At 41.0% G+C, this 27,844-nt stretch overlaps 1 protein-coding gene across 1 annotated transcript in view; it reads left to right on the top strand.

The window, feature by feature from the left end:
* Positions 1-27,844, top strand: part of PLEKHG1 (pleckstrin homology and RhoGEF domain containing G1) — a 170,308-nt gene that overhangs the window by 49,300 nt on the left and 93,164 nt on the right. The window contains exon 2 of the mRNA XM_048505306.1: positions 2,487-2,561. Within this exon, the coding sequence (XP_048361263.1) occupies positions 2,513-2,561 (49 nt within the window). The 5' untranslated portion in view covers positions 2,487-2,512. The remainder of the gene's footprint in view (positions 1-2,486; positions 2,562-27,844) is intronic.

Here is a 27,844-nt window from a genome sequence, read left to right as displayed (position 1 = left end):
GTTTGTAAATATAATAAAGCAAAAATAAATAAATAAATAAATATTCCCAGCGACAGTTGCTTCTCTGAATTAATTCCGAAAAGCCGAAGGAACTCCCATCAGTTGCCCAAAGAATAGCCGAATTGGGCCGCTGGTGGGGTTGTAGAAATGATGGAATTAGAATTCGAAGACCGGAGAGTTACGGTGTCTTTACCCTGGTTGATGGTTAGAGTTTTGCCAGATCGAACTGGGATGAGGTTCAAATCTCGCATATGAAGTATCAATTTGGGAAGTAACGCACACCGCAGCATTGTTACAAAATGATAAACAGAAAAGAGAATCATAAACAACAATATTCCCTACCGGATCTATAGCAGGAGTAAAATATACGTGACATTCGTCTAACCAGGCTTCAAATCGCCTTTAGGGATGCATGCAATTTGCGGTTGCACTGGCCTTCGGAACAGCTCTAAACTAGGTATTGGCTGCTGCTGCCTGTCTTACTTTGAAATGATTCGAAGTAAATACCGGTATCGTGCCATACCGCGCTTAATAAAATTATTCTAGGCTCCAATTCAGACCTCGTGGAATATCGGTCCACCTCCGAAATTGAATCTTTTTGAAAAAACACAGCCAAGACTTTATAACCTCATTGGTGAAGCATGGCACCAACTGTCCCCTATAATATCTACTCAAACGCGTTTCAAAAAAAGTCACTGGTCTCCATTCCAAGATCATTATCTTGGCGATTAAGTTCACAAAATGTTAGCCAAGGTCTTAATCGTGCATTAAGTTGAATGGCGCTTTTGTGAAGGAGGGGTATTGAGTTTGAAACATTGAAAAACGCTATCCCAAACTGGAGCGCGTTCTTTTGCCCACCCTCTATCAAAGTCCTTCTTTATGTCCCCAGGTTTCATTGGGTTTATCCCCGATGAAACACCGTTGTTACCCAGGAATGAGAATGTTAGCATTGTGTTCTTGAGAGTCGTTTCTGTTTGAATACATTATGACATTGCGCTGTTATACCAGTTTCGCGAATTATTCTTTTGATGATATAATGGACCAAAATGCCGCTTCCAAAATATAGAGAGTAATTTTATACTGCGCTGCTTTTGGTGGTAATTTAATCACATGTTAAATTTTATATTTTGCTTGTTGCGGATATTTGGTTTGTGTTGGGCGGTAAGAGAATTAAAGCGGCATTTATGTTTTGGGCATCCACTGAATCCGCAGCTGACTGAATGGCAATGAAACGCATTCAGGTTTACCAGTAACGCATTAAAACAGATGTTTTCCAGAGGTGGATTGTGTAAAGCCGAACACAGTAAAGCAGCCAAAACAAAGCACATTAAATTCCATTTCTACTTTTATATTGGTTGTAATTCTATTGGCTCTTCCTCTTTGTTTCATACGCAGTATAACAAAGCTGCTTATAGTTATTATAACAAGAATAAAATGTGGACCACAATGAAAAAATAGAATATCTGGCTGCGTAAGCATACAGCTGATTTTACTATTAGCATGTCAGTAGATCTTATGAATCTAACGCTTCCACTCTTTATTATTAGAACTCTTACTTCATTACAGGAAGTTTAATGCGGATTCTTAAGCCTGTGGCTCTCCAGATGTTCAGGAACTACAATTCCCATCAGCCTCTGTCAGCATGGCCAATTGGCCATGCTGGTAGGGGCTGGTAGGGGCTGATGGGAATTGTAGTTCCTGAACATCTGGAGAGCCACAGGTTCCCTACCCCTGGGCTAGATGGTTAGAGTGTCAGACTAGAATCTGGGAGATAGAGGTTCAAATCTGCACTTGCCATGGAAGGTGATTGGGTGGCCTTGGGGCAATCACACACTCACACAGCATTGTTATAAAGATAAAACAGAAAAGAAGAGAATTATGTAAAGCACATTGGGATCCCCATTTGGATCTGCTAGCAGGAGTAAAATAGAAATAGTGCTGTGACATTGCTCCAACTTCATTGTCCGGGCTTTAGGGATACAATTTGGTGGTTAAAAGTACACTTGGTTTTGAACAGCTCTGAAACTTAGGCTGCTGCCTGTCTTACTTTGAAATGACTGAAGTAACAGCACAGATTGTGCTAATAAATTATGCTAATAAATTATTCTAGGCTCAGTTCAGGACTCTTAGAACATTGATTGTCCTGCATCTAGAAATTAACTTTTTTAAAAAAATTATCAGTTTTCAAGACTTTATAACTCACAGAAGTATGCAATCTGGTCTGCAACCTTCTAATATCTAATTAAATTGTATGTTTTTAAAAAGTCACTGGTTCTACTTCATTCAAGATCATTATCTTATGATTAAGTTCACAAAATGTTAGCTGTCTTACCGTATTGTTAAGCGGAATGGCGTTTTTGTGAAGGAGGGGCATGCTGGAGGTTGAAATAGTTTGTAACCATATCCCAAACTTGAGGAAAAGTGTTCTTTTGCTCCAATTTACTGGTCTCAGTATGAGAATAGTTTCCTTTCTTTATGTCCCTCAGGTTTCATTAAGCTGATCTCAGTTGAGATGCCAGATAAAACACCAGAGGGTAAAGAAACGTTACCCAGGAATGAAGGTTAGTATTGTGTTCTTGAGAAATGTTTCCTGTTCTTTTTCTCAGAATACATATTGCAAGGAAAGAAAAATTAAGCCTTTTTATGTTAAATTATTCTTTTTGATATAATGACCAAAATGTTTACCAAAATATAGAGTACTTTATAAATATGTGCTGTTTTGTACTTTAATCTATGAGATGGTACAATTTATATTTTGCTTGTTATGGATATATTTGGTTTGTGTGTTAAGTAAGAGAATTAAAGTGGTAGTATTTATGCTTTTTGGGCACTGGAATCCAGTTTGACTGAATGGTAATGAATGCATTTGTGGTTACATCAGGTAGTCATATTGTAACAGATGCTTCAGATATGGATTGTGTAAAGCTGAACACAGTAAAGCAGCCAAAACAAAGTTAACATTAAATTCTGTTTTCATTTTTATATTGGTTGTAATTTATTGGTTTTCCTTTTTGTTTTACAAGGCAGTAAATATAACAAAAGTTGCTTATAGTTATAACAAAGAATAAAATGTGGAGCACAATGAAAATAGAATATTCACAGTGTAAGTATACAGTTGATATTTTACTAGTATGTCAGTAGATCTTTATGGAATCGAATGTGCTTCACTTTATTAGGAACTTTACTTTATTAGGAAGTTTAATGTGGATTCTTATAAGGAAGCTTGGAAGAGCATTATACATGAAATAATGCTGATGAGGGTATGTTTTATAGGCCAGGACCAGACTATGGATTTGCACGGGCTCATCTAGTGTATTTTCTCTAAACTTTCAATCCTTGCAGAAAGGCAGGATATAAATACTCTAATGACTGAATATATATTTCATAATAAATCATATACATGACAAACTATCCTGAAGTAAGCTCAGACACATCACACTAATTTTGTAATCTGTTGTCATTCCATAAAATTGCAGACATAATTTTATCATCCATTAGGTATAGGTGTATGGCAAAATAGTTGCCAACCCCTTCATCTAATAAATTTCTTCTTAATCACTGTTTCTCAAACTGGAATGCAGGGATTTCTTGCAGTCTGTTAGGGTATTCCAGCTCTTTGTAAGGAAAGCTGGGAGGACAGAACTAGTTTCCCCCTCTTCTGAAGGACAGAAACTCATAGAGTCACCCCTACAGGGCCGTAACCAGGTTTTAAAAGTTAGGAGGAGTGAGCACATTGTTGAAAAGGCACAACTCCTCCCAGTTGGTGACTTTGCTTTCTGCCTCAGATAACTTCTCTTCTTTTATGTTCCTCCATTCTATGCTTTAGGTCCCTGGTGGCACCACAATACTCTTGGGCTGGCACACTTGCCTCCTTAGTGACAGCAGTTGTTGCTCTATTTTGGAATGAGAGTTGGAAGAATAGGAAAGTGGGTATGTGAACAGCTGAAGGGTTTGTTGCTCATAGGTGGTGGCAGTGGCTGTGATTTTTGGCTCCTGACTTTTGGCTCTTGCTGCTGCTGCCACCACTGCCTTTGGCACTGTAGCTCAACAAGGCAGCAGCTGCCAAAGTACAAAATCAGGCAGGTGGCAGCATTGGAGGGGAAGGCAGGCAGGGCTAAACCAAAAGGGCTGCAGATCACAACATAAATTACCCTCCCACATGGGACGCTCTGCGGTTTCCGGGCTGTATGGCCATGTTCTAGCAGCATTCTCTCCTGGCTGGGGAGGGCACATTTCTGAAGGCACAGTCTCAAAACTTTCATGGTCTCATCAGGAGACTGCCCTAATGATACCCCCCCCCAGGTTTGGTGCAGTTTGATTCAGGGGGGCCAAAGTTATGGTCCCTCAAAACTGTAGCCCCCATCTATTAGCTCCCATTGGAAACAATGGGGGATGGGGCACTCCCTTTGGGAGTCCATAACTTTGGACTCCCTGAACCAAACCTCACCAAACCTGGGAGGTAGCATAAGGGCAGTCTCCTGATGGTACTTTCAAATTTTGGTGCTGCTAGCCTAAAAACTGCGCCACCTACAGGCCAAAAATGGAAAACCACTAAAAATATCCCAAAACGAACCCTGCATTTTGATGCCCCCCACAAGGTGGTGCCCTGGGCAGCTGCCCACCTTGCCCAATGGGCATTACGCCCCTGCATGAAAGCCTTCGACAATACATTACCCTCCTACATCTCTCTCTCTCTCTCGTTCTCTCTCTCTCTCTCTCTCTCTTATACACACACAGCGTCTCCTACTGCTGTAACCTCAGTAAAGGGAGCAACCTGCCTGGCTAATTCACACACCCCACTATCATGAGGAGGAAACCCGCCCCCTGTTTCTTTTAGAAGTTTAATGTAAGGGAGCTTGGAAGGGCAGATAAAGACCAACATAGAGAGCCTGACGAGGAAATGTTGCTACTTTAGCTCAGTGCCTCCAAGCTGTTGGACGACAAAGGCGCCCACAGATGTTCAGAGGGGTGGAAGAGCAATGATAGTGTCCCTGCCTTGGGAAAGGCACTGCTAGGCACTAAGGCAGTGCATGTGCGTGTGGGTACACACACACACACACATTTCCCCTTAGGACACAGCACACTCACAGAGCAACCCCTCCAGGTGTAACCAGGCAGCTGCCTCCTGTGGAAGCTACCAGGCTCCCAGTGCTTGCTTTCTCCCCACTGCATCCCACCCATGGTTCCGACTTACAGCACTGTGGGGAGGATAGTTTGTCATGTATATGATTAAATGGAGGAGAAGGAAACAATGTATGCTGTTTTGGAGCCCCATTGGGGAGAAAAGTAGTGTATAAATGAAGTAAAGAAACAAAAATAATTGTGATAAAAGGGTTAAAAAAGCTGGCCAGTTGTTTTCTTCCCACCTTTTAAAATGTGTTTTAGCTTTTTGTTAGTTGATTTTCAACCAAAAAAGTTTCTACAGCAGCCTACAAAATGGAGAAATACATTAACATTAACGTATATCACTACTCTTTAACAATTTCCAGTGGAATGACCCTCTGACCTGAATAGTCCACACTTGCCTGATCTCATCAGATCTGGAAAGCTAAGAAAGGTTGGCTCTAGTTTATTCTTGGATGGGAAACCACTAAAGAAGTCCAGAATTGCTATGTAGAGACAGGCAATGGCAAACTACCTCTGAATGTCTCTTGCCCTAAAACCCCTGTGAGTTCATCATAAATCAAATGCAACTCAATTCTTTGCATGCACGCACATGTACAGATCTCAATGATCTTTGTTTATATCTTGCTTGGCTCTATGACTGGTTTTAATGAAGCTCTTGGCTCATCCATTCAATCTACTTGATTTCCTTGAATGTTCCTAAATTATAGCACATGGAAGGAAATGAATATATTCAGGACTCACCTCCATCCACATGCCACAGTTTAAATTACAACATCTGGAATTTTCTACAAGGATGATTTGGTGTTGTATTAATAACAGGTCAATGGAAACTGTGTTATAGATTTGAATTTGTATTGTAAAGTTTGCCTGCACAAAAATGCAAGGAAGGTTTATGATGCTTGCTGCCATGAATGAAGCAGCCCTAGAGCTGCTTTACAGGTACAATAACAGTTCTGTTAGCTGTCTTGAGCAGATAACTGTTCTCAATTGTATTTTATTGTATTAATTGAACAAAGTATGTTATAATAATTGAACAAAGTATGTTTGGTCTAACAAAGTAGTGTCTTATTGTGACAAATAAATGTTTCATTTTTTTTCTAAAATTATCTTTAAAATAATGTTTATCAGATTAGTATTCAGTTAAAGTGAACATACATTGAAATTCTAGTGAAACTTGGCCTTTGAATTGAGAATCTCTGATGAACAGGTAGATTATGTGGTCTTTTGTTTCCTCTTCTACCAAGCCCTTGTCAGTCAACACAAATGACCTATAAATGATGCAGATCTTGCTTAGCTTATGAAAGGTGAGGTTTTGAGTCACCAGAAGGCTTATTGTTTGCATGTACATGAGAAGTCTATGCAAAACATTTTTGATGAGGCTTAAGTATCTTGCATTTCTTTACAGTAGTTCAGAAAGCCACTGTCTCTTGCCAACACAGTTTACCACCTTCTTCAATGGAATTAAAGTATGATTATGAATAGAACTGCAAGAGCAGATTATTGTTCTGCAAAGAAGTTCAAGCTGTCTTTGATCTATTCAGTGCTTTTTACTTACTGGGGTCTTCTTTCTTTTCTAAATCTGGTGAACAGAGTGGTTCAGTTCTCATGATTTCTAAAAAAATGTGTATACCCTACGACCGTGGTGGCGAACCTTTGGCACTCCAGATGTTATGGATTACAATTCCCATCAGCCCCTGCCAGCATGGCCAATTCGCCACCACTGCCCTACAATCACTTTTGTGGTAAACAGAGCTAGGTAAATTGATTGGTACCGAAAGTTTAATAATTACATCTTTTAAGAACATAAGAACAAGCCAGCTGGATCAGACCAGAGTCCATCTAGTCCAGGTCTCTGCTACTCGCAGTGGCCCACCAGGTGCCTTTGGGAGCTCACATGCAGGATGTGAAAGCAATGGCCTTCTGCGGCTGTTGCTCCTGAGCACCTGGTTTGTTAAGGCATTTGCAATTTCAGATCAAGGAGGATCAAGATTGGTAGCCATAGATCGACTTCTCCTCCATAATTCTGTCCAAACCCTTTTTAAAGCTATCCAGGTTAGTGGCCATCACCACCTCCTGTGACAGCATATTCCAAACACCAATGTTTCCTTTTATTAGTCCTTATTCTTCCCCCCAGCATTTTCAATGTATGCCCCCTGGTTCTAGTATTGTGAGAAAGAGAGAAAAATTTCTCTCTGTCAACATTTTCTACCCCATGCATAATTTTATAGACTTCAATCATATCCCCCCTCAGACATCTCCTTTCCAAACAGTCCTAAATGCTGCAGCCTCTTTTCATAAGGAAGGTGCTCCAATCCCTCAATCATCCTCGTTGCCCTTCTCTGCACTTTTTCTATCTCTTCGATATCCTTTTTGAGATGTGGTGACTAGAACTGAACACAGTACTCCAAGTGCGGTCGCACCATGCCTTTATATAAGGGCATGGCAATCTTTGCAGTTTTATTATCAATTCCTTTCCTAATTATCCCCAGAATAGAGTTTGTCTTTTTCACAGCTGCCATGCATTGACATTCCCATGGAACTATCAACTAAGATGCCCAAATCCCTTTCCTGGTCTGTGACTGATAGCACTGACCCCTGTTGCGTGTATGTGAAGTTTGGATTTTTTGCCCCTATGTGCATCACTTTACATTCTGCTACATTGAACTGCATTTGCCATTTCTTAGCCCTTTTGGAAATCCAAGTAGACAATGTCCACTGGTTCCCTCTTATCCACATGCCTGTTTACACCCTCAAAGAACTCTAGTAAGTTTGTAAGACAAGACTTGCCTCTGCAAAAGCCATGTTGACACTTCCTCAGAAGGTCTTGCTTTTCTACATGTTTTATAATTTTATCTTTAATTATAGATTCTACTAATTTACAGGAACAGATGTCAAACTGACTGGTCTGTAATTTCCCAGGTCCCCCCTAGATCCTTTCTGAAAGATTGGTATGACATTGGCCATCTTCCAGTATTCAAGGTTGGAGGCTGATTTCAGGGATAAGTTTCATATTAAAGTGAGAAGACCAGCAATTTCATGCTTGAGTTCTTTAAGAACTCTTGGATGAATGCAATCTGGGCCGGGGGATTTGGTAGCATTTAGTTTATTAATGGCTGCCAGAACTTCTTCCTTGTCTACCACTATCTTCACTAGTTCCTCGGATTCGCCTCCTAAGAAGTTTGGTTCAGATGCAGGAATTTTCCTCACCTCCTCTTGGGTGAAGACAGATGCAAAGAATTCACTTAGCTTCTCTGCAATCTCTCTGTCATCTTTTAGCACACCTTTTGTTCCTTTGTCATCTCTAACGGGCCTACTGCTTCCCTAGCTGGCTTCCTACTTTTGATGTACTTGAAAAACTGTTTGTTGCTGGTCTTGATGTTCGCAGCCATGCATTCCTCATAATCCTTTTTTGCCTCCCTTACAGCTAACTTGCTTCTCTTTTGCCACCATTTGTGTTCCCTCTGGTATCCCTCCCCAGTCAAGTTGGACTTCCATTTTCTAAAAGACATCTTCTTTTTTCGGATAATTTCCTCAACCTCCTTGTTAACCATGGTGGCTTTCTTTTGGACTGGGCGCTGCCTTTCCTAACCTGCGGAACACATTCCAGCTGAGCTTTTATGACTGTGTTTTTAAATAACCTCCACGCATCTTGGATAGTTTTGACTCTCTTGATTTTCCCTTTCAGCTTCCTGCGCACTATCCCCCTCATCTTTGAGAAATTTCCCTTTCTGAAGGCGAATGTAACTACATTAGTAGTTGTCACTTGTTCGCATGCAGAGATACTGAATCTGACAGCATTGTGGTCGCTGTTCCCTATCAGCTCAACAACACTGACTTCCCGCACCAGGTCCTGAGTCCCACATAAAATTAGATCTAGGATCACCTCTCCCCTAGTTGGTTCCACAACCATCTGCTCTAAGCCACAGTCATTTAGCATATCCAGGAATGCTCTCTCCTTACTATGACCTGAACCTGCATTTTTCCAGTTTATGAGGGGATAGTTAAAATCACCCATTACCACTATGTTTTTGCTTTTGTTGGCCTCTCTAATTTCTTTTTCCATCTCAGAATCCTCTTTTGCACTTTGGTCAGGGGGACAATAATATATTCCCAATATTAAACTATCCTTCACCCTTGATATTGATATCCATAATGTTTCTGTAGGGGAATCAGCTCCCTTTGCATTATCTATTTTATGTGACACTATGCTCTCTTTGATGTAGAGGGCAACCCCACCCCCAGTACGCCCTGTCCTATCCTTCCTGTAGAGCCTGTAACCTGGGATAACAGCATCCCACTGGTTCTCCTCATTCCACCATGTCTCTGTGATGCCCACTATATCAATGTCCTCCTTCAAAACTCTGTACTCCAGCTCCCCCATTTTAGTTCAAAGGCTTCTACTATTAGCATAGAGACACCTGTATACTCTGTCTCTGTCCCTAACCTGGGATTTATGTGCTTTGCCCTCTAGCCTTTTGTAGACACTATCACTTATCACATTGCTATGCTCCTCGCTTGTATGTGGTTGATTTAGAAAAACCTCCCTCTCTGTCTGCATCCCCATGGATACTGTATTCTGAACCGAAGCCACCTCAGCTCCTGTCGGCTTTCCCCCAGAGATCAGTTTAAAAGCTGTTCTGCCACCTTTTTAATGTTGAGCGCCAGCAGCCTGGTTCCTCTTTGGTTAAGATGAAGCCCGTCCCTTTTGTACAGGCCTGCCTTGTCCCAAAAGGTTCCCCGGTTCCTGACAAATCTGAAACCCTCTGCCTTACACCACCTTCTCATCCACGCATTGAGACCCTGTCTCTCCGCTTGCCTAGCTTGCCCTGCGCGTGGAACAGGTAGCATTTCTGAGAATGCTACCTTGGGGGTCCTGGACTTTAACCTGTTACCTAGCAGCTTAAATTTAGCTTCCAGAACCTCCCGGCTACATTTCCCAATGTCGTTGGTGCCAATGTAGACCACAACTGCTGACTCCACCCCAGCACTGTCTAACAGCCTATCTAGACGAAGCGTAACATCCGCAACCTTCGCACCAGGCAGGCAAGTCACCATGCGGTCATTCCTCTCACAAACCCAACTCTCTACATTCCTAATGATCGAATCACCTACTACAAGGCCCCCCCATCTCCCCAAGGGGTATCCTCTGTGTGAGAGGATCCTCTGTGTGAGAGGATATCTGATCACCAGCTAAGGAAGGGGTCCCATCTAAGGGAGCATCTTCCACCATCTCAGACTGGCACCCTCCGTTCCCCAGACTCTCATTCTCCATCACATCTGAAGAGATGTTACTCTGGGAGTGGGACCCGGCTGTTAGGTCCCCGAAAGCCTTATCTGTCACCCTCTCTGCCTCTCTCAGCTTCTCCAGATCTGCCACCTTGGCTTCAAGAGAATGGACACATTTCCTGAGTGCCAGGAGCTCATTGCAGCGAGGGCACACCCATGACTTCTGTCCTAGTGGCAGACAGTCATACATGTGACACTCAGTGCAAAACTCTGGAAAGCCCCCATCCCCCTGCTGGCTTCCTGCCTTCATATGTAATTGTGTTTAGATATTCAAATATTGACTTTAAATGAGTGCCTTCCCCTTAAGCTTTCTATACCCTTTACTATCCCTTAAGATATGTTCTTATTTAGTGCCTCTGGTTCCAGAGACTAACTGAAAAGATTTAAAAATTTGAAAGCCCCACATCTCAGCAGCCCCACCTATCAGCAGCCTCAGCAGTTCCACCTATCAGCAGCCCTAGGACAAAGAGAAAAAAAAGAAAAAAAACGTGTTAACCCCTATTAAAAATACACTGTTTAAAAGAAGTGGCTTTGAGAAAAGCCCTTTAAAAAGAAAAAGAAAACCAGAGCTTTAAAAATGGCAACTGGGTGCCCTGACATTCTAACACAAGTTTGCGGGTTGTAAATATAACCTTCCATCCCTTAAAAGGTCAGGTTCGTGGCTGTAGTGTAGTGGACGCTCATGCAAAATGTGGATGACGCTTAAACAAACAACTTATTTAAAGATGGGAAAAACAAGAAATGCAGATCAGAAGCGTTTGGTTAACTGAAATATTTTTACATGGCTTATACATAAGCTTTGATGAAAGGGATAGATGGCTTGCCACCCAGAAGCTGCATTTCTGTCCATAGTTCAAAGATTACAGGAAATGTGATGGTCAAATAAATTTATCCAGCATGTTGGGACAATATGGAAAATTGACATGGAACTGAAGTCCAGTTGCAAGACGCCATGCAAAAGAACAACTTACTATCTGGCCCCTTGCAATGGAACCTTGGCAAACCTTTCACTCATTGAGCAGCAGCAGTGTCATTACAGCAGGAAATCCTGATTTCTTTCTTGGTGTAGTTGCTGCCAGGTTTCTTGAACAGATGGCTGGTTTGTGGGACTGAAGTAAGCTAGCAAGTTGTTTCTGTTTCCATGATAAAAACCGAAAATATTTTTAATGTTTTTTTTTAAATCCCAGATTTTGCTGGGCATCTGGATACATTTTAGTTTGAACATGGTTTTTAAAATTACTGGTACTTGGTAAGAATAAGTCAAGTATATTAAAACAGTTTGTTTTTCCAGTAAAATATTGTTTTTCCAGTAAAATATTGTTTTTCCAGTAAAATATTGATTACTAGCTTTTGGGATTTTCATTTTGGGCACCCAGGCTTAGACTTGTGACATTATCAACCCTATTGGTCATGATCAGATTCAAGATTTGTTCCAGATTTTCAAGGGCTCTGAGCTGAGTGTCCAAAAAAATCAAAGCCCCCCCCCAAATGAAGGGGGATGTGTCCAGCATAATCATCCACAATGTCATGAATTACATGACATTCCCATCTCTTCCAGTGCAGAAAACATGAAACTGATTAAAGTAAACAGAAAGCAATGATTTGAAGGAAGGCATGTAGACAAAAATCGTGGAAAATGATTTGCTTGACAACGCTGCATGCAGAGATGGAGCATTTAGACTTAATGCACATGGGAGTTCCATAGAGTTGGTGCTATGACAGAGAGGCAATGAGCTCTCACTGAAGCCAAAAACATTTGAAGGATAGGAACCATGTGTGCTGATCTGAGTTGGCAAGTGGATGTATGTACGGAAAGGTGATCTTTTAAGAATGTGGGTCCCAGTTCAGGAATGGCTTTATTGGTAAAATTGAACTGAGTTTGAGAAAAAACAGGCAGCCAGTGAAACTGTTTTACTACCAGCATAATATTCAAGGCTGCCTTGGGCTACTGGGCCACTCACCAGCTGAATTGTTAGAGATAGCTTCAAAGGCAACTACATACAGAGCATATTACATTGATCTAACTGAGTGGTTTACAGATAGCAACCATCTATCCACCAAATTCAAGTCATGGTTTTACCAAGTCAAGTGACCTCTAGTAAGGAAAAGTCCCAAACTGTAAAATTGTCAGCCACTTCTTCCACAAAGTTCTTGCAGAAATAATGGTAAGCAAAAAGGGGAACGTGCTGTCAGAGCAACCCTGCAGCGTTTTCAAGGCAAGAGATGTTTAGAAGTGTTTATGAGAAAGCATAACCAAGCTCTAGCAACTCTTCTGGGGACTCAGGTGGCTCAGACCCTGTATTAGCAATGGTAATTGCTACTTTACCAGTTGCCTTTTCCTCACTTCTGCCAGTTTTCAGGAGGAAGCAATGTATGAGCTAATACCCAGTATTTGTACTGTTGTGCTCAGTGACCCCTGCAGAACTGGCTTGCAGTACCACGGGGGCCACTCAGTTTGGCTTGCTTCAGGGCCATTTTTACTTCCCAGTCCACTCCTGGTTTACTGTAATATGTGAACAGTGCTTGAGAGGAAAATATATCTTGAGGTTATAGTGAATGCCTCAATGAAAGTGTCAATTTGGTGATGAGTGGCAATGTTGAAAAAGTCAAACACCATGCTAGGGATTATAATAAATAATTAAATGGACTGAAAATTAGATAGACTGGAAGCTGGACTAGATAATTAGTCTGATGCAGCAGGGCTGACTTCCTTATGCATTGAATGTCAGAACAGAACAGAATATCAGAACAAATGTAAAACATATATATATATATATAATATTGCAAGCATCGCTGGGTAGGGCAGGACCAATAAAATCCAAGTAAATACTTTCCTAGACACGTATCGTGTTAGTATTTATACTGTGGTGCACGAAAAGGAGAAGAGGGCCCTTAACTCTCCAGAGCTGTTTGAGAAATCGAGTAGGCTGAAAATAGCAACAGTTTATTTAGCAGTGTTGTTGCTAAATTAGACTTGTAGTCTTTTGAAGACGTAAGGAGACTATTAATTACTTTAAAAAATAAAATCTAAAAAAACCCCCACAATAGTTACCATGAGATTTGGCTGGCTTTTATCCAACTGGAGTCCAGCATTCTAGCCTGCTGTGATCTAATGACTTTTTCATCAGACATAAAAATCCACATGACCTATGAGTTTAACGTGTGTCTGTGGGTGGGGTGAGGGAAAGGAACTGGATAATCACAAAACATCAACACTGTGTGCTTTCCACTTGGTTAAATTATTATCCACTCTCAAAAGGAAGTAGGTGTGCTTTCAATGAAGTGTTGAATTTTAGGGAACAAATAATTTGTCCATGTGTTTGAAAATTATGTTCATCATAAAATTCAGGTAATGAACAGTCATTAAGCAGCTTTCAAATGCAGTGTGTAAGTCCTGGGCAGTGCACGCAGACCTTTGTAAAACCTGGCTTTCTTCGCTGTCTAAAACACTACTTTTTAGGCTGTTTTTTTGTGAAGCCTAAAATTAAATCAAGTCTTGATTTAATTAGCTTTAGCTTTAACCTGATAGTGTTATATGACATTATACATGATATATGATATTATACGTGCTCAGAATCCTTGGAATTTTTTAATCAATGGGTTATCTTATGCTCTTTCTCTGCCTATTGCTGTTCCTTCTAATTAGGCAACTCAGATCACAACTAAAATCGAGGATGAAAAGTAGGGTGATGCCCTTTGTTGACTTTGGCTCCAATTCCTGCCTTTGGGACAGGTTTGCTGGGCAAACCTGCACTTTAGTCAGGCTCCCCTGCTCTTCTGACTTATTCCTATGTCAGCCAGCAAACAAGCCTGCCAGGGGGTGGGTGGGTGGGAGCATTTTAGCAGCTGAACACAGTAAATTTATTTCAGGAAAACATCATAAGAGTTGGGAAGATCTCCCCCTCCCCTTCTCTGGATTCTTTTTAACGTTTACATAAAACATTTTTTAGCATGTTTAGTTCTGAATTACAGAACACAGAAATTACATCACTGTTTTATTCAACAATCCAATTGTGTGTGTGACTTCAATATGTTTGTCTGTCTCCAGTCATAGGTGGTGAAGCTTTTTTGACAGGCAGACAGTAATCCTTAAAGCACTCCAACATCTCAAACACTGTTGAAATGAATGGAGTTGACACCAACTGCGGGGTTTAAGGACTGGATCCTTATTAGTGATAGGTAGTAAATCCATGTAAGATAATATACATCTCAAAGAGGCTATCCTGTATCTCCTTCTAAATATAGCCTTGAATTTACTATGCTTACCACCTCCTTAGCTGCCATTTAGATGTGTATCTAGTAGCTCAACATGCCCATGCTGCTCTGTGTTCCATGTGTTGTTTTCTGAGAGTTATATCACATGTTACAAAACTGCTGCACGCACCTTTTACTTTGACTAGTAAAGAAGCTTGTGACTTGCTTCTAGATTGTCACATGTGATGCATGTACATGTTCTTTTTAAATTCTCCAGGCATGTGATAGTAAACTATAGGAGGCAGCATGTGGACACCAATCAGTTCACTGATCAGTGACATTTCCTTTATGAAAATGTCTTCTATTTATGAAGTTTGTGAAGTGGGCCCTAAGCAGGACTGGAGAGGCAGTATGTGCAGTGGTTAACAGTGACAGACTCTAATCTGGAGAGCTGTGTTTGATTCCCACTCATCCAAATAAGCATCAAATCTTATCTGGTGAACTGGATTTGTTTCCCTGCTCCTATACAGGAAACCTGCAGGGTGGGGCTATTCACAGTTTTCTCAGAATTCTCTCAGCCCCACCTACCTCACAAAGTTTCTGCTGTGGGGAGAGGAAAAGAGAAAATTTGTAAGCTGCTTTGAGACTCCTTACAAGAGGGAAAAGTGGGGTATAAATCCAAACGTCTTCTTCTGGTTCAGTGTCGTTTAGCATTCCAAGCAAAGGGTAGTTCTCTCCTCCCTCCACACTTCCTGCCAGTGCTTCCTGAACAGCAAAATATGGATTAAAGAAAAATAATCTATTCCTGGGAAGTTATTTTCTTTCTAATTTCTTTAACATTAAAATATAATTATTTATTTCAAAGGATCATAGTTCTGCAACAGAATACATTTAATTCAGTTTTTGGCAGCTCGGAGATTAACAGATTTATTGTATCATAAATAATTTCTGAATTAGAATTTCACAGAAGACTTATTAACTTTCTTCACTGTCTAGCTTTCACACCCATCTACATATCTAATTCCCAATTGTGCAGATAGTTAAATCCACACATAGAAGGCACACTTACTCCAGACAGATGTTTCCACACTTACTCCAGAACGATGTTTCTTCAAAATGGAGTACTCTCAAACTTTTTTAAAGGTTTTAAATCACCCCCGTAATAAAAAAATGTTCTCTACACACATGCAGAGAATGTACCTACCTCTCATACTGACTGTGTCCCCCAGACACAGATTGTCTACCTCTGACCTTGTTTCTGACCCCAGCCACTCTGGCTGGTCCTAGAGTACGAGCAGCAGAGTCCAGAAGTCACTGAAAGCTCCATCCGCAGCAGTGCCTGAGAGCTGTTCCAGCCCATTCATGGTGGTGGTAGAGCCCTGCTGCAGCCGAGCTTGGAGGTGAGGGAGAAGAGATGGGATTCTCTCCCCATGATTTTCACAGCCCCTACTAGCACATATCCCCTACGGAGCCCCTCGGGGATAGGGCGGTATAAAAATCTAATAAATAAATAAATAAATAAATAAATAATGGGAATGCTATGGCATGAATTATCTTGATTGTCCAATCTTGATCATCCAAGCTTCTTCATGGCCGCCCTTCACAGTCGCAATCTAAATTCTTATTTCTTGATAGCAATCTTTCTTTTAGTTGATGACTGAGCCAAGGAATAGAAAATCTGTAATCATTTCAGTTTCTTCATTCTCATTCTTCAAGTTGTGTAATTCCTTAGTGGTCATTACTTTTGTCTTCTTGATGTTCAGCTGTAATCCTGCTATGACGCTTTCTCCTTGAACCTTCATCAAGAGTCTTTTCAAATCTTCATTGTTTTCTGTCAGTCATGTGATGTCATCTGCACATCTCAGATTGGTAATGTTCCTTTCATCAATTTTTACTCCGTCTTCATGTATATCTAATCCTACATTCCTTATATGCTGTGCATATAGATTGAAGAGATAGGGAGACAAAACACAAAAGTTTTTTAAGCAAAACATTTAGTCTCTTGATTTTTATTTTACAACAGGTTGTAAAACTTAAAACGTTGCTAGAAAAGCTTATTTTGACTAAGGAAAAAGGAATGCTGAAACATGAGTAACTTTCTCCTATCTTCAGAAAAAAACATTTCACACAGAATCAAAACTGGTTTTAGGGTTGCCAGCTGAAGGCTGGGAAATTCTGAAGACTTTTGGGGGTGTAGACAAGGGAGGGCATGGTTTGGGGAGGATAGAGACCTCAGCTGGGCGCAACACCAGAGTTTACCCTCCAAAGCAGCCATTTTCTCTAGGGGAACTGATCTTTGTTGTCTTTAGATAAGCTGTGATTCTGGGAGATATCCTGGTTCCACACAGAGGATGGCAATCCTAACTGCTTTTAAAATCCCATATCTACCAATATTGAAGTATTTTTGCCATAAAGAATGCTTCTAAAATAGCGTCCTCCTAACTATGCACACTGTGCCTATATTTTAAGGAGGGCCAACCGCTTTGGAAGGAACCCGGCAAGGTTCTGATAAATCCTAAATTTAGAGAGATTACTTTAAGGAAATACTTGTGTTAAGCTTAACTCTCTTTTTTAATTGGCTCCCTGTGTTTTGAATTAGTTTGAAAGGAGAAAATTGCTTCTTGCTGACAGAGTAGGAAGGCAGCCAGCTTTGATGTTTTATAAGCAATAAAATATTAATAGAAATGGTACATGTTCAACTGAGACGGGTCAAACTAGTAAAATATATTTTGGAGCAGTCAGCAAATCTGTCTTGGGGGTATAATGCTTTTAAATTGCAAATTTTGGGGAGTTAAAGGAGCAAGGTAGTTGTATCCTAACTTAACTGGGCATTAACATTCTTGATACATTTCTGCACTCGATTTTTTCTTAAGAAACTTGAATTGCACTCCCTGCTTTTTGGGTACATCCTGTACTTTAGCATATGAAAATCTTTTTAAAGTTTTATATGTTAAATAATAGTAGCAGTTCCTTGTTGTGGGCTTTGCATGCCAGAGTTTTTGAGCATATGTTCTTTTAAGACCATTCTGACAAAGAATGGCTACTGTTTCTTGTTACATTTTTATCCCACTTTTCATCTTGCTGTTTGTAGTAATGCACCGCTGACCCAGCAGCACCGTGGTCGAGCGCTGGAACACCTACGCTCCTACGGCCTTCTGGTCGCACCGCACCCCCACTCCTCATCCCCCTATGAGTCACGGGTCGTGAACTGTCTGGCTCAGTCACCGGGCGCAGGGACAATGGTCTTGCCCCCAGGTGAGGATTAGGCTCAGACGCTTACGCTCCTCTCCGCACGTAGCCAGGTGAGATCATGCATCACATGATGATCTCCCGACCTCCCGCTCTCCCGGAACTCCCTCCGTTCCTCCCTTCTACACGCCCCCGATAGAATCACAATAAAAGGTGCCAGGAACCAGCACGCGGGAGACTCGCTAGGAACACGGACCTCCGCGCTCCCGCTGCTGGCGATCTCCACCAGATGTTATCTCCGCGTCTCGTCTCGTTCTTGCGCTGACCACGTGGGTCGACTACAGCTGTTGGTGAACTGAAAAAGAGTGTAGCTAGAGGCAGAGAAACTGTTTTTAAAACTTGTAAGTGGTGATTTTGTGTTGGATCATTCCAGAGCAGATGTATTGGAAGCATGCTTTGCTGTCTTCCCATCATTTGAAAACTGGGTCTCCTAGAAGACATCAGAGAAGTCCTGTGTCTCTGTGTTCCTCTTTCCTCTTAGAGCTATGCACTATGATCCATATTGATACTCAACGTGTTTGTGCATGTAAAAATGACATGCTCCCAGACAGTTGTTTCATTGTGTTTTGGTATCATGCTTCTAATTTCCTCACAGTTTCCTATAATCTGAAGAATGCAGATGTGGGATGACCTGAGTGGATGGGTTCTCCTGGCCAAACTTTTTTTTGGAACCAGATCCTCCTGCCCGTGATGCCATTTCCCTGTCTTCTGAGTGGCCAGGAAGAGTCCATGCATGTCTCCTTTCTCCTGAAAGATAAGAAGAAGAGTTGAAATAATTCTGTTTTCCCTGCCACAAGGAGGCTCAAAGTGGCTTACAATTTCTCCCCTTTCCCTCCCCATAATGTAAGCAACAAATGGGAGCATTTCACACTTCCAATTTAGGGCAAGGAGCAGTAATAGGGACCGCAGAAAAGTCTAGCTATGTCTTCATATAACCTGTGAACCTCCAGTTGGTCATCCGGACCTAGGATGATAAGAATTACCTTGAACGTGTCAAGTGCATGGCTATACCTGTGCTTAGACTTCGGAATTAACTGCTTTGATTTACTTCTTTTCTTTTGGGGAATGGCCATTGTCCAAAATCCTTGGCAGCTCCCCTTGCACTGTTGAGGCCAAAACCCTAAACAGCGCCTTAAGGCTTCAGATACTGAAAAATACAATTCATTCAACCATGCAGATGTTTGCCATTGGGGCATTATAGCCCAATCCAGAGAGGTGGCTGACTGGAGTCTTGTACGCTGTGTGGGCTTTTGCTGAGTACCCACTCCACCAGTTAAGGGGCAAACATGCTGGTGGAGAGGGCAAACACACAGGCAGGCAGGTGCCAGCTCTGAGGCACTCGAACCTGGAAAAGTCTATTGCCCTACAGCTCTGCTAACATGCAAGGCCACACTGGTACAACAGGGGGCAGGCTGGGGGCAATCTAAGGGGTGAAGCTGATTTTAGTCAGTTTCTAGAAGGCCTTCAGCCCATGCACATCCCCCTCCCAGCTGTAGGCTTATACCACCAGGAAGTGTGGCATAAGATGTTTTTAGCAATTTTTTTCCTTCAAGTTGCTGGATTTTTTTTTTTTTTGGCCTTTCTGTGCCTCCTGAAACCCTCTGGAGGTGGTGCAGTGGCATGGAAGTGGTGCTTTCCCTGGCCATTACACACTCTGGTAGGGCTGTTAAGGGGGCATAGGACCTGTTGCTGAACTTTGGAGTTCTTAAATTGGTAGTCACGGACTTAAGTACTTGTATCGAATGGAAAACAAGTAGAAAAGTCTCTGAGTAACCTGTCTTTTGTTGAGGGGTTGGTCCTACAATTCTTTACAACAGTAATTATTCTTTAAACACTCTTTGGGGGAAATGGGTGATGTGGGATAAAATTCCAGGAATTGTTGCTTTTTAATTTTTTATATAACTGCAGTTGTATCAGTGTCTTATTTGTGAAGTGGCACTTTGTATGCATGGGAAGTATGATTTGGAAGTATTAAAGCGGCGCTTACAATTTTTCTAAAATCTCTATCTTTTGATGTGTTTAGTTTCTATAGAAACAAGCTTAAACAAAAATATTAGCATCTGCTTTCACATACAACAGGAGGTAAAAAGTTCAACAACCTTTACTGCATCTTGACTATACACGTTACTGCTTATTTTTCAACTGAACTTCACATTCTGGCATGTTTTCTTCACTCTGAAGATATTTAATTATTTTGCTTGGCAGACGGACTTTGATACACTGAATAAACTAGAATGCTAGTTCAAAGAATGTCAACTTAGGGGTATTTAGTCCTCTGCCAAGAATCAAAATTGTGAATTATTATGTAGATTGTGGGCTTTGTACTTCAGCCCCTGGAAATCACATTGTTTCAAAAAATTGTTTAGTGTCAGTGCTTGACATATTGATTTCAGTTGGCCCATGTTGTTAATAGTTCTGGCTTCTGCAAAATTTAGACATGATGCATTTTACATGAGCTTTTTTGTTAAAGGTAACCAGATGTTCTGAAACATTGGTTAAAATGGGTTCCTTCAGTTTTGTTGACCATAGTGGGTAATAGACTATGTGAAATGGCTGCAACTATTGAAGTATAACATTCAAAGAAGTCATGACTTTTGATAGAATTTTGTCAGAATTTCAGCTTATGCAGCTTTTGATCTAGATTTGCTTTCTCAGGGGCAAATTCTGCTTTATCTGGCAGTTCTGAGTACTGTATCAGAATCAACCCCCCTCCCCAGTAATTCAAGACATGATTAAGGTGTAGTAGGAATGGTTCTAGGCTTGCTTCTGATCTCCAGGGGCCATGTTGTCAGGTTCACTGTCATGTTTGATAATCAGTAACTTTGGCCCCTTCCGCACATGCAAAATAATGCGTTTTCAAACCACTTTCACAACTGTTTGCAAGTGGATTTTGTCATTCCGCACAGCTTCAAAGAGCATTGAAAGCAGTTTGAAAGTGCATTATTCTGCATGTGTGGAATGAGCCTTTGATTAAAGCTCACCTTTGTGGCACATTTTCATTATGATGTTACTAATAACTAATTTGTGAAGACTATATTTACAGTCAGGCATGTTTGATCAGAAGAAAAATTGAGAGTTGGATTTCATTTCCTGAACATATAGATTTATCCTTTTCTCGTTTTTTAACAAAAACGTAGTGCTCTTCCTGTTTGTACCACTGGGAGGTCTTTTAATTTTGGTAAGTCTTAGATATGTAGCTAATTAGTTTGAGAATTTTTTGCTCTGGAAACATGTAGTTTCTTGAAAGCTTTATTCTCAGAGTAATCCCTCCGCAGTGTGATATATAAATATATCATTATTTATGTATCATTTATGTATATATGAGAATATGTCTGATTCCAAATTAATCTAATCCCTTGGAAATGAATTGCCGGGGCATTAGACATTCTGACGTAACTCTCTTTTTAAAAAAAATCCCAAGAGACTGAGATCCAACCTTTTGAATTTGTGTAATCGTGCTAGAGTTTTTGTTTGCATTGACTAACATTAATATACAAAAGTGTATGAAAAATGCATGTAAAATATGGTTGTCAACCATTGTAACTGCTACATTCTTAAACTGAATTTGTTTCATGTGAGGTTAGGTTACTTTCTGCTAAACTTAAGTTTTATAGTATCTTAAGTTCTTAAGATTTGGACTCCGTTATTTCAATATATAATGATGTTTTAATTTTATTGGAACAGATAAGAAGAATGAGGTATTCTTTATATGTGTGTGTCTGTGTGTATATATCATATATCATATAGACATTTGAGCATAACTTTGTCCAGTGAAACAGATGGTCAGTGAAACAAAAGCATGCTGTACAATCCATTTAAACAAAAGCTCCTTCTCATTACTCTGCTATAGGACTGGTGTGTTGTGGATACTTTTAAATGAGAGATATTAATGACAGAATGAGTGCTCAGGTTTTCAACATTATAGTTAGTGTAGTTGAAAGTGGAAAGCGATTTGTAGATGGGACTGAATAGTTAATGGATGTAGAGTTACATTCAAGTGAAATTTCTGAAATTGTGATATTCATCCCTCTGGAGTGGAACCAGCAATTCATAGAAGGGGTTAAAAAGGGGACTGCTATCTCCCATTACTAGTTTTAAGGTGTGGTTGTGCTAATTCTTCTTTCCATTTAGAGGATAATTTAGAGGATAAAGAGCTCAAGCATGAAATTGCTGATCTTCTCACTTTAATATGCAACTTATCCCTGAAATCTGCCTCCATCCCTGAAGACTGGAAGATGGCCAATGTCACACCAATCTTTAAGAAAGGATCTAGGGGGGACCCGGGGAATTACAGGCCAGTCAGTTTGACATCTGTTCCTGGTAAATTAGTAGAATCTATCATTAAAGATAAAATTATAAAACATGTAGAAAAGCAAGACCTGCTGAGAAAGAGTCAATATGGCTTTTTTGCAGAGAACAAATCCTGTCTTACAAACTTACTAGAGTTCTTTGAGGGTGTAAACAGGCATGTGGACAGAGGTGAACGATTGGACATTGTCTACTTGGATTTCCAAAAGGCTTTTGACAAAGTTCCTCACTAGAGACTGTTGATAAAACTCAGCAATGAAGGAATAAGAGGGGAAGTCCTCCTATGGATTAAAAACTGGTTGAGAAACAGGAAACAAAGAGTGGGTGTAAATGGGAAGTTCTCACAATGGAGAGATGTAGAAGTGGTGTCCCCAAAGGATAATTTTGAGGACCAGTGCTCTTTAACCTATTCATAAAATGACCTGGAAGTAGGGGTGGGTAGCGTGGTGGCTGGTTGCAGATGATACCAAATTATGTAGGGTGGTGAGAACCACAAAAGATTGCGAAGAGCTCCAACAGGACCTTGATCAGTGGGTGAGTGGGCTCAGAAATGGCAAATGCTACAGTTCAATGTAACCAAAATGTAAGAGTGATGCACACAGGGGCAAAAAATCCAAACTTCCACATACACGCTACCAGGGGTCAGTGCTATCCAGTCTGGACCAGGAAAGGGATTTAAGGTGTCTTAGTTGATAGTTCCATGGGAATGTCAACTCAATGCATGGCAGCTGTGAAAAAGGCAAACTCTATGCTGGGGATCATGAGAAAAGGAATTGATAATAAAACTGCAAAGATTGTCATGCCCTTATATAAAAGCAGTGGTGCGAGGCACTTGGAGTACTGTGTCCAGTTCTGAGTAAGCGCATCTCAAAAAGGATATTGAGGAGATAGAAAAAAGTGCAGAGAAGGGCAACAAGGATGATTGAGGGACTGGAGCACCTTCCCGATGAGGAGGCGCTGCAGCGTTTGGGAATCTTTAGTTTGGAGAGGAAGTGACTAAGGGGGGATATGATTTAAAAGTCTATAAGAGGTATGCATGGGAGGGTAGAAAATGTTGACAGAGAGAAATTTTTCTCTCTTTCTCGCAATACTAGAACCAGGGGGCATTCATTGAAAATGCTGGGGGGAAGAATTAGGACTAATAAAAGGTTACACTTCTTCACACAACGTGCGGTTGGTGTTTAGAATATGCTACCACAGGGAGGAGGTGGTGATGGCCACTAACCTGGATAGCTTTAAAAGGGGCTTGGACAGATTTATGGAGGAGAAGTCGATTTATGGCTACCAATCTTGATCCTCTTTGATCTGAGATTGCAAATGCCTTAACAGACCAGGTGATCGGGAGCAACAGCCACAGAAGGCCATTGCGTTCACATCCTACATGTGAGCTCCCAAAGGCACCTGGTGGGCCACTGCGAGTAGCAGAGAGCTGGACTAGATGGACTTTGGTCTGATCCAGCTGGCTTGTTCTTATGTTCTTATGTTCTTAATTTTTCCTGTCTCAGGAAGCCTTTGCTGAGGAATGAAAAAAAGATGACTTCTCCAATTTAGTGTAGAGCAGTAAAGAGAATTACAGTATATTTAAACATGAAGTCTAAAATAAAACGTGACATTAGATTAATTAGCTGTTAACAAATGCTTGTTTTTCTAAACCTTTCTAGTGAAGACTTCCATATTTCAGCATATTTCTGGCACAGAAAGTTTAAAAAAGAATTATTTGTTATTGCCTGTCTTTTAGAGGCTTGATGCTTGGTTTTTTTTAAAAAGTAGTAGTCCTGATCTTGAACATATGAGCAGTTTTGGAATGTTATGAGGGAGTTGTCAGCATCATCAAAAAAAGGCAGTCTTGGAATGAGGCTCGTCACAAAATGTTGAGGGTTCCCACGCAATGTTAGTGATGCTACCTGCAGTCGCCATTCTGTTCTGTTCAAAACTCATTTGATTTTAAACCTAAGACCCAAGCAAGTACCAGGGGGCACATTGGTATGTGTTGTCGTGTCCCTGGGCATCTCTTTGGGGATCACAGACCTAACCCTAGTGCCTGATACAAAATATATTTATTTATTCAGAAATTGGCAAAGTGTCTCAAATGCTGGCCCCAAATTCAGCATGCATAAGTTATGACATTTTTACTGTGGGTGCCCCATGCCCAATCTCCATATGGAGATAGGGATGGCAAGGGCCTGTTTGAGCCTGGCCACAGCCAGGTCTGGATCCAGCTTTAAACTGTAGGCTTCCAGCCTGCAGCTTAGAGCTGGATCCAAGCATGGCTTAGGCCAGGCTCAGACTGAGCATGGATGCTGTCCCTCTCTAACTTTATCCTGGGCTCATTCCGCATATGCAGAATAATGCACTTTCAAACTGATTTCAGTGCTCTTTGAAGCTGTGCGGAATAGCAAAATCCACTTGCAAACAGTTGCATGAAGGGAAATTGGGTATGCTGTGTGTCAGTTTCGGGCTGCAACCATGGCGTGTTCTAGCAGCATTCTCTGACGTTTTAGCCTGCATCTGTGGCTGGCATCTTCCAGAGGAAGATGCCAGCCACGAATCTGTAGGCGAAATATCAGGAAATGCTGCTTTCACGGCCAGCCAACCCTTAACTTCAATACAACAAAATCAATTCGGCAAGTGAATAGCCTTCGACAATAAGTTGTGAAAGTGGTTTGAAAACGCATTATTTTGCGTGTGCGGAAGGGGCCCTGTTGTCTCCAGTATAAAGCTAGAGGTTAATATGTGGAGGTTAGGTGTGGGGCCAGCTCTGCTTGCTGGCTTTTAACAGTGCCCCTGTTCTGAAATCCATGGAGAGTTCTAGACTGGGGTGCAGTTTTGAGGGGGGGGGGGGCGTGTACCTAAAATGCACTCCCGGAAGTGGCGCCCAGGGCTCCAGCCCCCTGTGCCCCTCTAGTTATACCACAGTAAGTCTCCCATCTGGTTATTTGCCAGAGCCAAGCCTGATTAGATTCAATGTCATTTGAAATAGTTAACCATACACAACTAAACCTTTTGACAAAATTATATGGGTGCAGCTTGTTGCCAGCAGTAGCTGTTGGAAGCACTGGCCGATAGAGTGTTTATGTTTGACTCAATTTCACACAGTATTTAATCTCACAAAAAAGGTTCTGGAATAAAATAAAATTCAGCAACACAATAATATGCATTAATCCCAGAATGAGCCCTGTAGCAGAAGTGTCTGGAAGGCATTGTAGTTCCTTGTAGCAATGGAGAATTTGTTGCATATAAAATTGTTTGGAAATTCCATTGAAACTGTATGCTGGCATATCAAGGACAGAACTATTTATTTATTTATTTATTTAAAAATGAATATACCACTTCTCCAAAGTGTCAACTTGAGACAATATAGTAACTCCTGATCTTGCTACATGAGGGTACATTTTCTAAGTTAGTCATTGACTGTGCAATTCTAAACAGAGTAACACCTTTCTAAGCCCATTGACTGTGGTGTAACTCTGTTTTTGTATTCTTAATGTGACAGAGATAGTTATTTGATCAGGCACCTTTCCAAAACTAATAAAAATATGACAGATAATTTCTCTGTTTTCGGAACTGGTATATATAGTGTGCTTTTGCCACAGGTTTTGTTTGTTCAGTTAATCTATGTAGAATTTTTTTTCTGTCATGTAACTGCATTGCAGCTTGGAAAATACAGCACAACTGTTCTAGCACATTTGTGTATACCGTTACATAAAAAGCACTTTCCTTTAAATAAGGCAAACACAAGTGAGCAGAAATGTATAATATATGCTAGGATATCTCAGTTTCCAAATGAGTTAAACAGTAGCTTAGTAGGAATGTATAGGTCAAGAAAGTGATAATGTATGGGACTTGTGATCCCCTGGAATTATACATCATCTTCAAATTACAGAGATCCATTTCCCTGAGAAAATGGATGTTCTGGAGAGTGGAATCTAAGGCATTATACCCTGCTGAGGTGTCTGAACTCCCCACGCTCCATTCCCAAACCTCCAGAAACTCTACCCCACATCCCCTACCTAAGATTGGGGGAGGGGGGAGCCTGAGAACGCTGACTACAGTCCCTATCTAAATTGAGCACTTGAATCCTGCGTACATGTAGAATACATCTCTTGAGTTGATCTATGTATATCCCTGGGGAAAACATGGTGTGTAGTTGGGCCCTTAGTGTGTCCTAGAATGCTCCACAATAGCTAAATCTAAGGATTCCACAAGGCATATATAGATTCTGTTTCCCGCCCTCTTTCCTGAGTGATGCCTGACTCTGCCCCCAAAGATTGATATCTGGTAATACCCAGCCTCTTACCCTTACAGAGATTTTGTGGGGGGAAATGCTACTCCATACTAGGTATAAATAACATTTTCGTTACTACTTGTACTGTGACATTATCCTCTAAATGGAAAGAAGATATCTCTTTTTAATTTTAAGGCATCTTTTTATCAAATACAGGGAGCACAATAACTTTAAAATAATCATAATTCTTTGATCACATTTAGTGAAAGTTGGAAATATTTCTACAATCTCTATGTTGAACTTTGGATGTCTTCCATACAAAACAAATTCATGTTTTATAGTGTTTTATTTCTCTTATTCACGTTGGTTGTTTTGGAAGTATGACTGAGGCATATGGAACACTTAACATCAGCAATTTAACACGTTGGAAAGTGACCCAACATTGACATCATTCCAACTGCCCATATATCCTAGCTTAAGTTTAACAAAGATCTCTTTCAATGTGACTACAGGTTTAAAAGAGAGAAACAGAAATTACACAGACTTCCTATAAGAAAGCAAAATTCTCCAAGCTGTACATCTGCTTTCCATCTTTAGCTACCATTTTAACTATAAGTTAAAACTGAAACATTTGCTAATGCGCTGTAGAATACAGTTCTCATTGAAAGATTTTGACAACAGCTATCTGACTTTAATTTCTTTTTCTCTGCTAGTAATGGCTTGGGGAGTAAACAGATTAGGATTGCTTCAGCCATGAGGAATACTTTCTCCACATTCAAATTTAGCCGTTTGGCTTTTCTACTCAAGAAGTTGTCTCATGAATGCAGTCTTTCAGCCTAATCTGCAGGGGAGGGAGTGCAGTCTAGAAGCCAGTGGGGAGGGCAAAGAGGGTGGTGCATGCCACACAGCTCCATGATCTCCAAACTAAGAGGCGCTGCCTCTCCCAGAGCTGTGATGACATAACTGAGGATTTTGGAGCAACTGGGGGTGAGCTAGGGAGATTCCCCGGGGGTGTAGCCAACTTTAGTCAGCTACCACCGGGCTTTCAGCCCAGGAAACAGTCCCCTCCTCAGTGAGTCCATTTCCCACTAAGAGTGCTTTTCAGGCAGCATTTTTTCTCCTTCCTGTGCTGCCTGAAAGTCCTCTGGGGGCAGCACGGCAGCGTTGTCATCCCCTGGCCGCTGTCCGGTCTGAATTGGGCTCTTTGAATCTGTGTACTTACAGCATTCCTATCTTCCTGGTGTTAATTTTTGTATTGGCACGCTTTCTGGTTTACTTTGTGTATTGATACTTGAAATCATTTTTAGTTATTTTAAGCTAATTTGAGATCCAACTTTGACACCCCTCCCCCAAGAGTAGCATTTTCTTTCTTTGTTTTCCACTAAGTGTGCCATGTTTTCCCACAGGTGCAAGGGAGAGCAGTTTATTTGACCTTTTAGATACCACCACTTTTCA

The sequence above is a fragment of the Sphaerodactylus townsendi genome, linkage group LG01 (genome assembly GCF_021028975.2).
Source record: "Sphaerodactylus townsendi isolate TG3544 linkage group LG01, MPM_Stown_v2.3, whole genome shotgun sequence".
NCBI classification, from domain to species: Eukaryota; Metazoa; Chordata; class Lepidosauria; order Squamata; family Sphaerodactylidae; genus Sphaerodactylus; species Sphaerodactylus townsendi.
The sequence above is the reverse complement of the archived record's forward strand: the minus strand, read 5'-3'. Positions and strand labels throughout refer to the sequence as shown.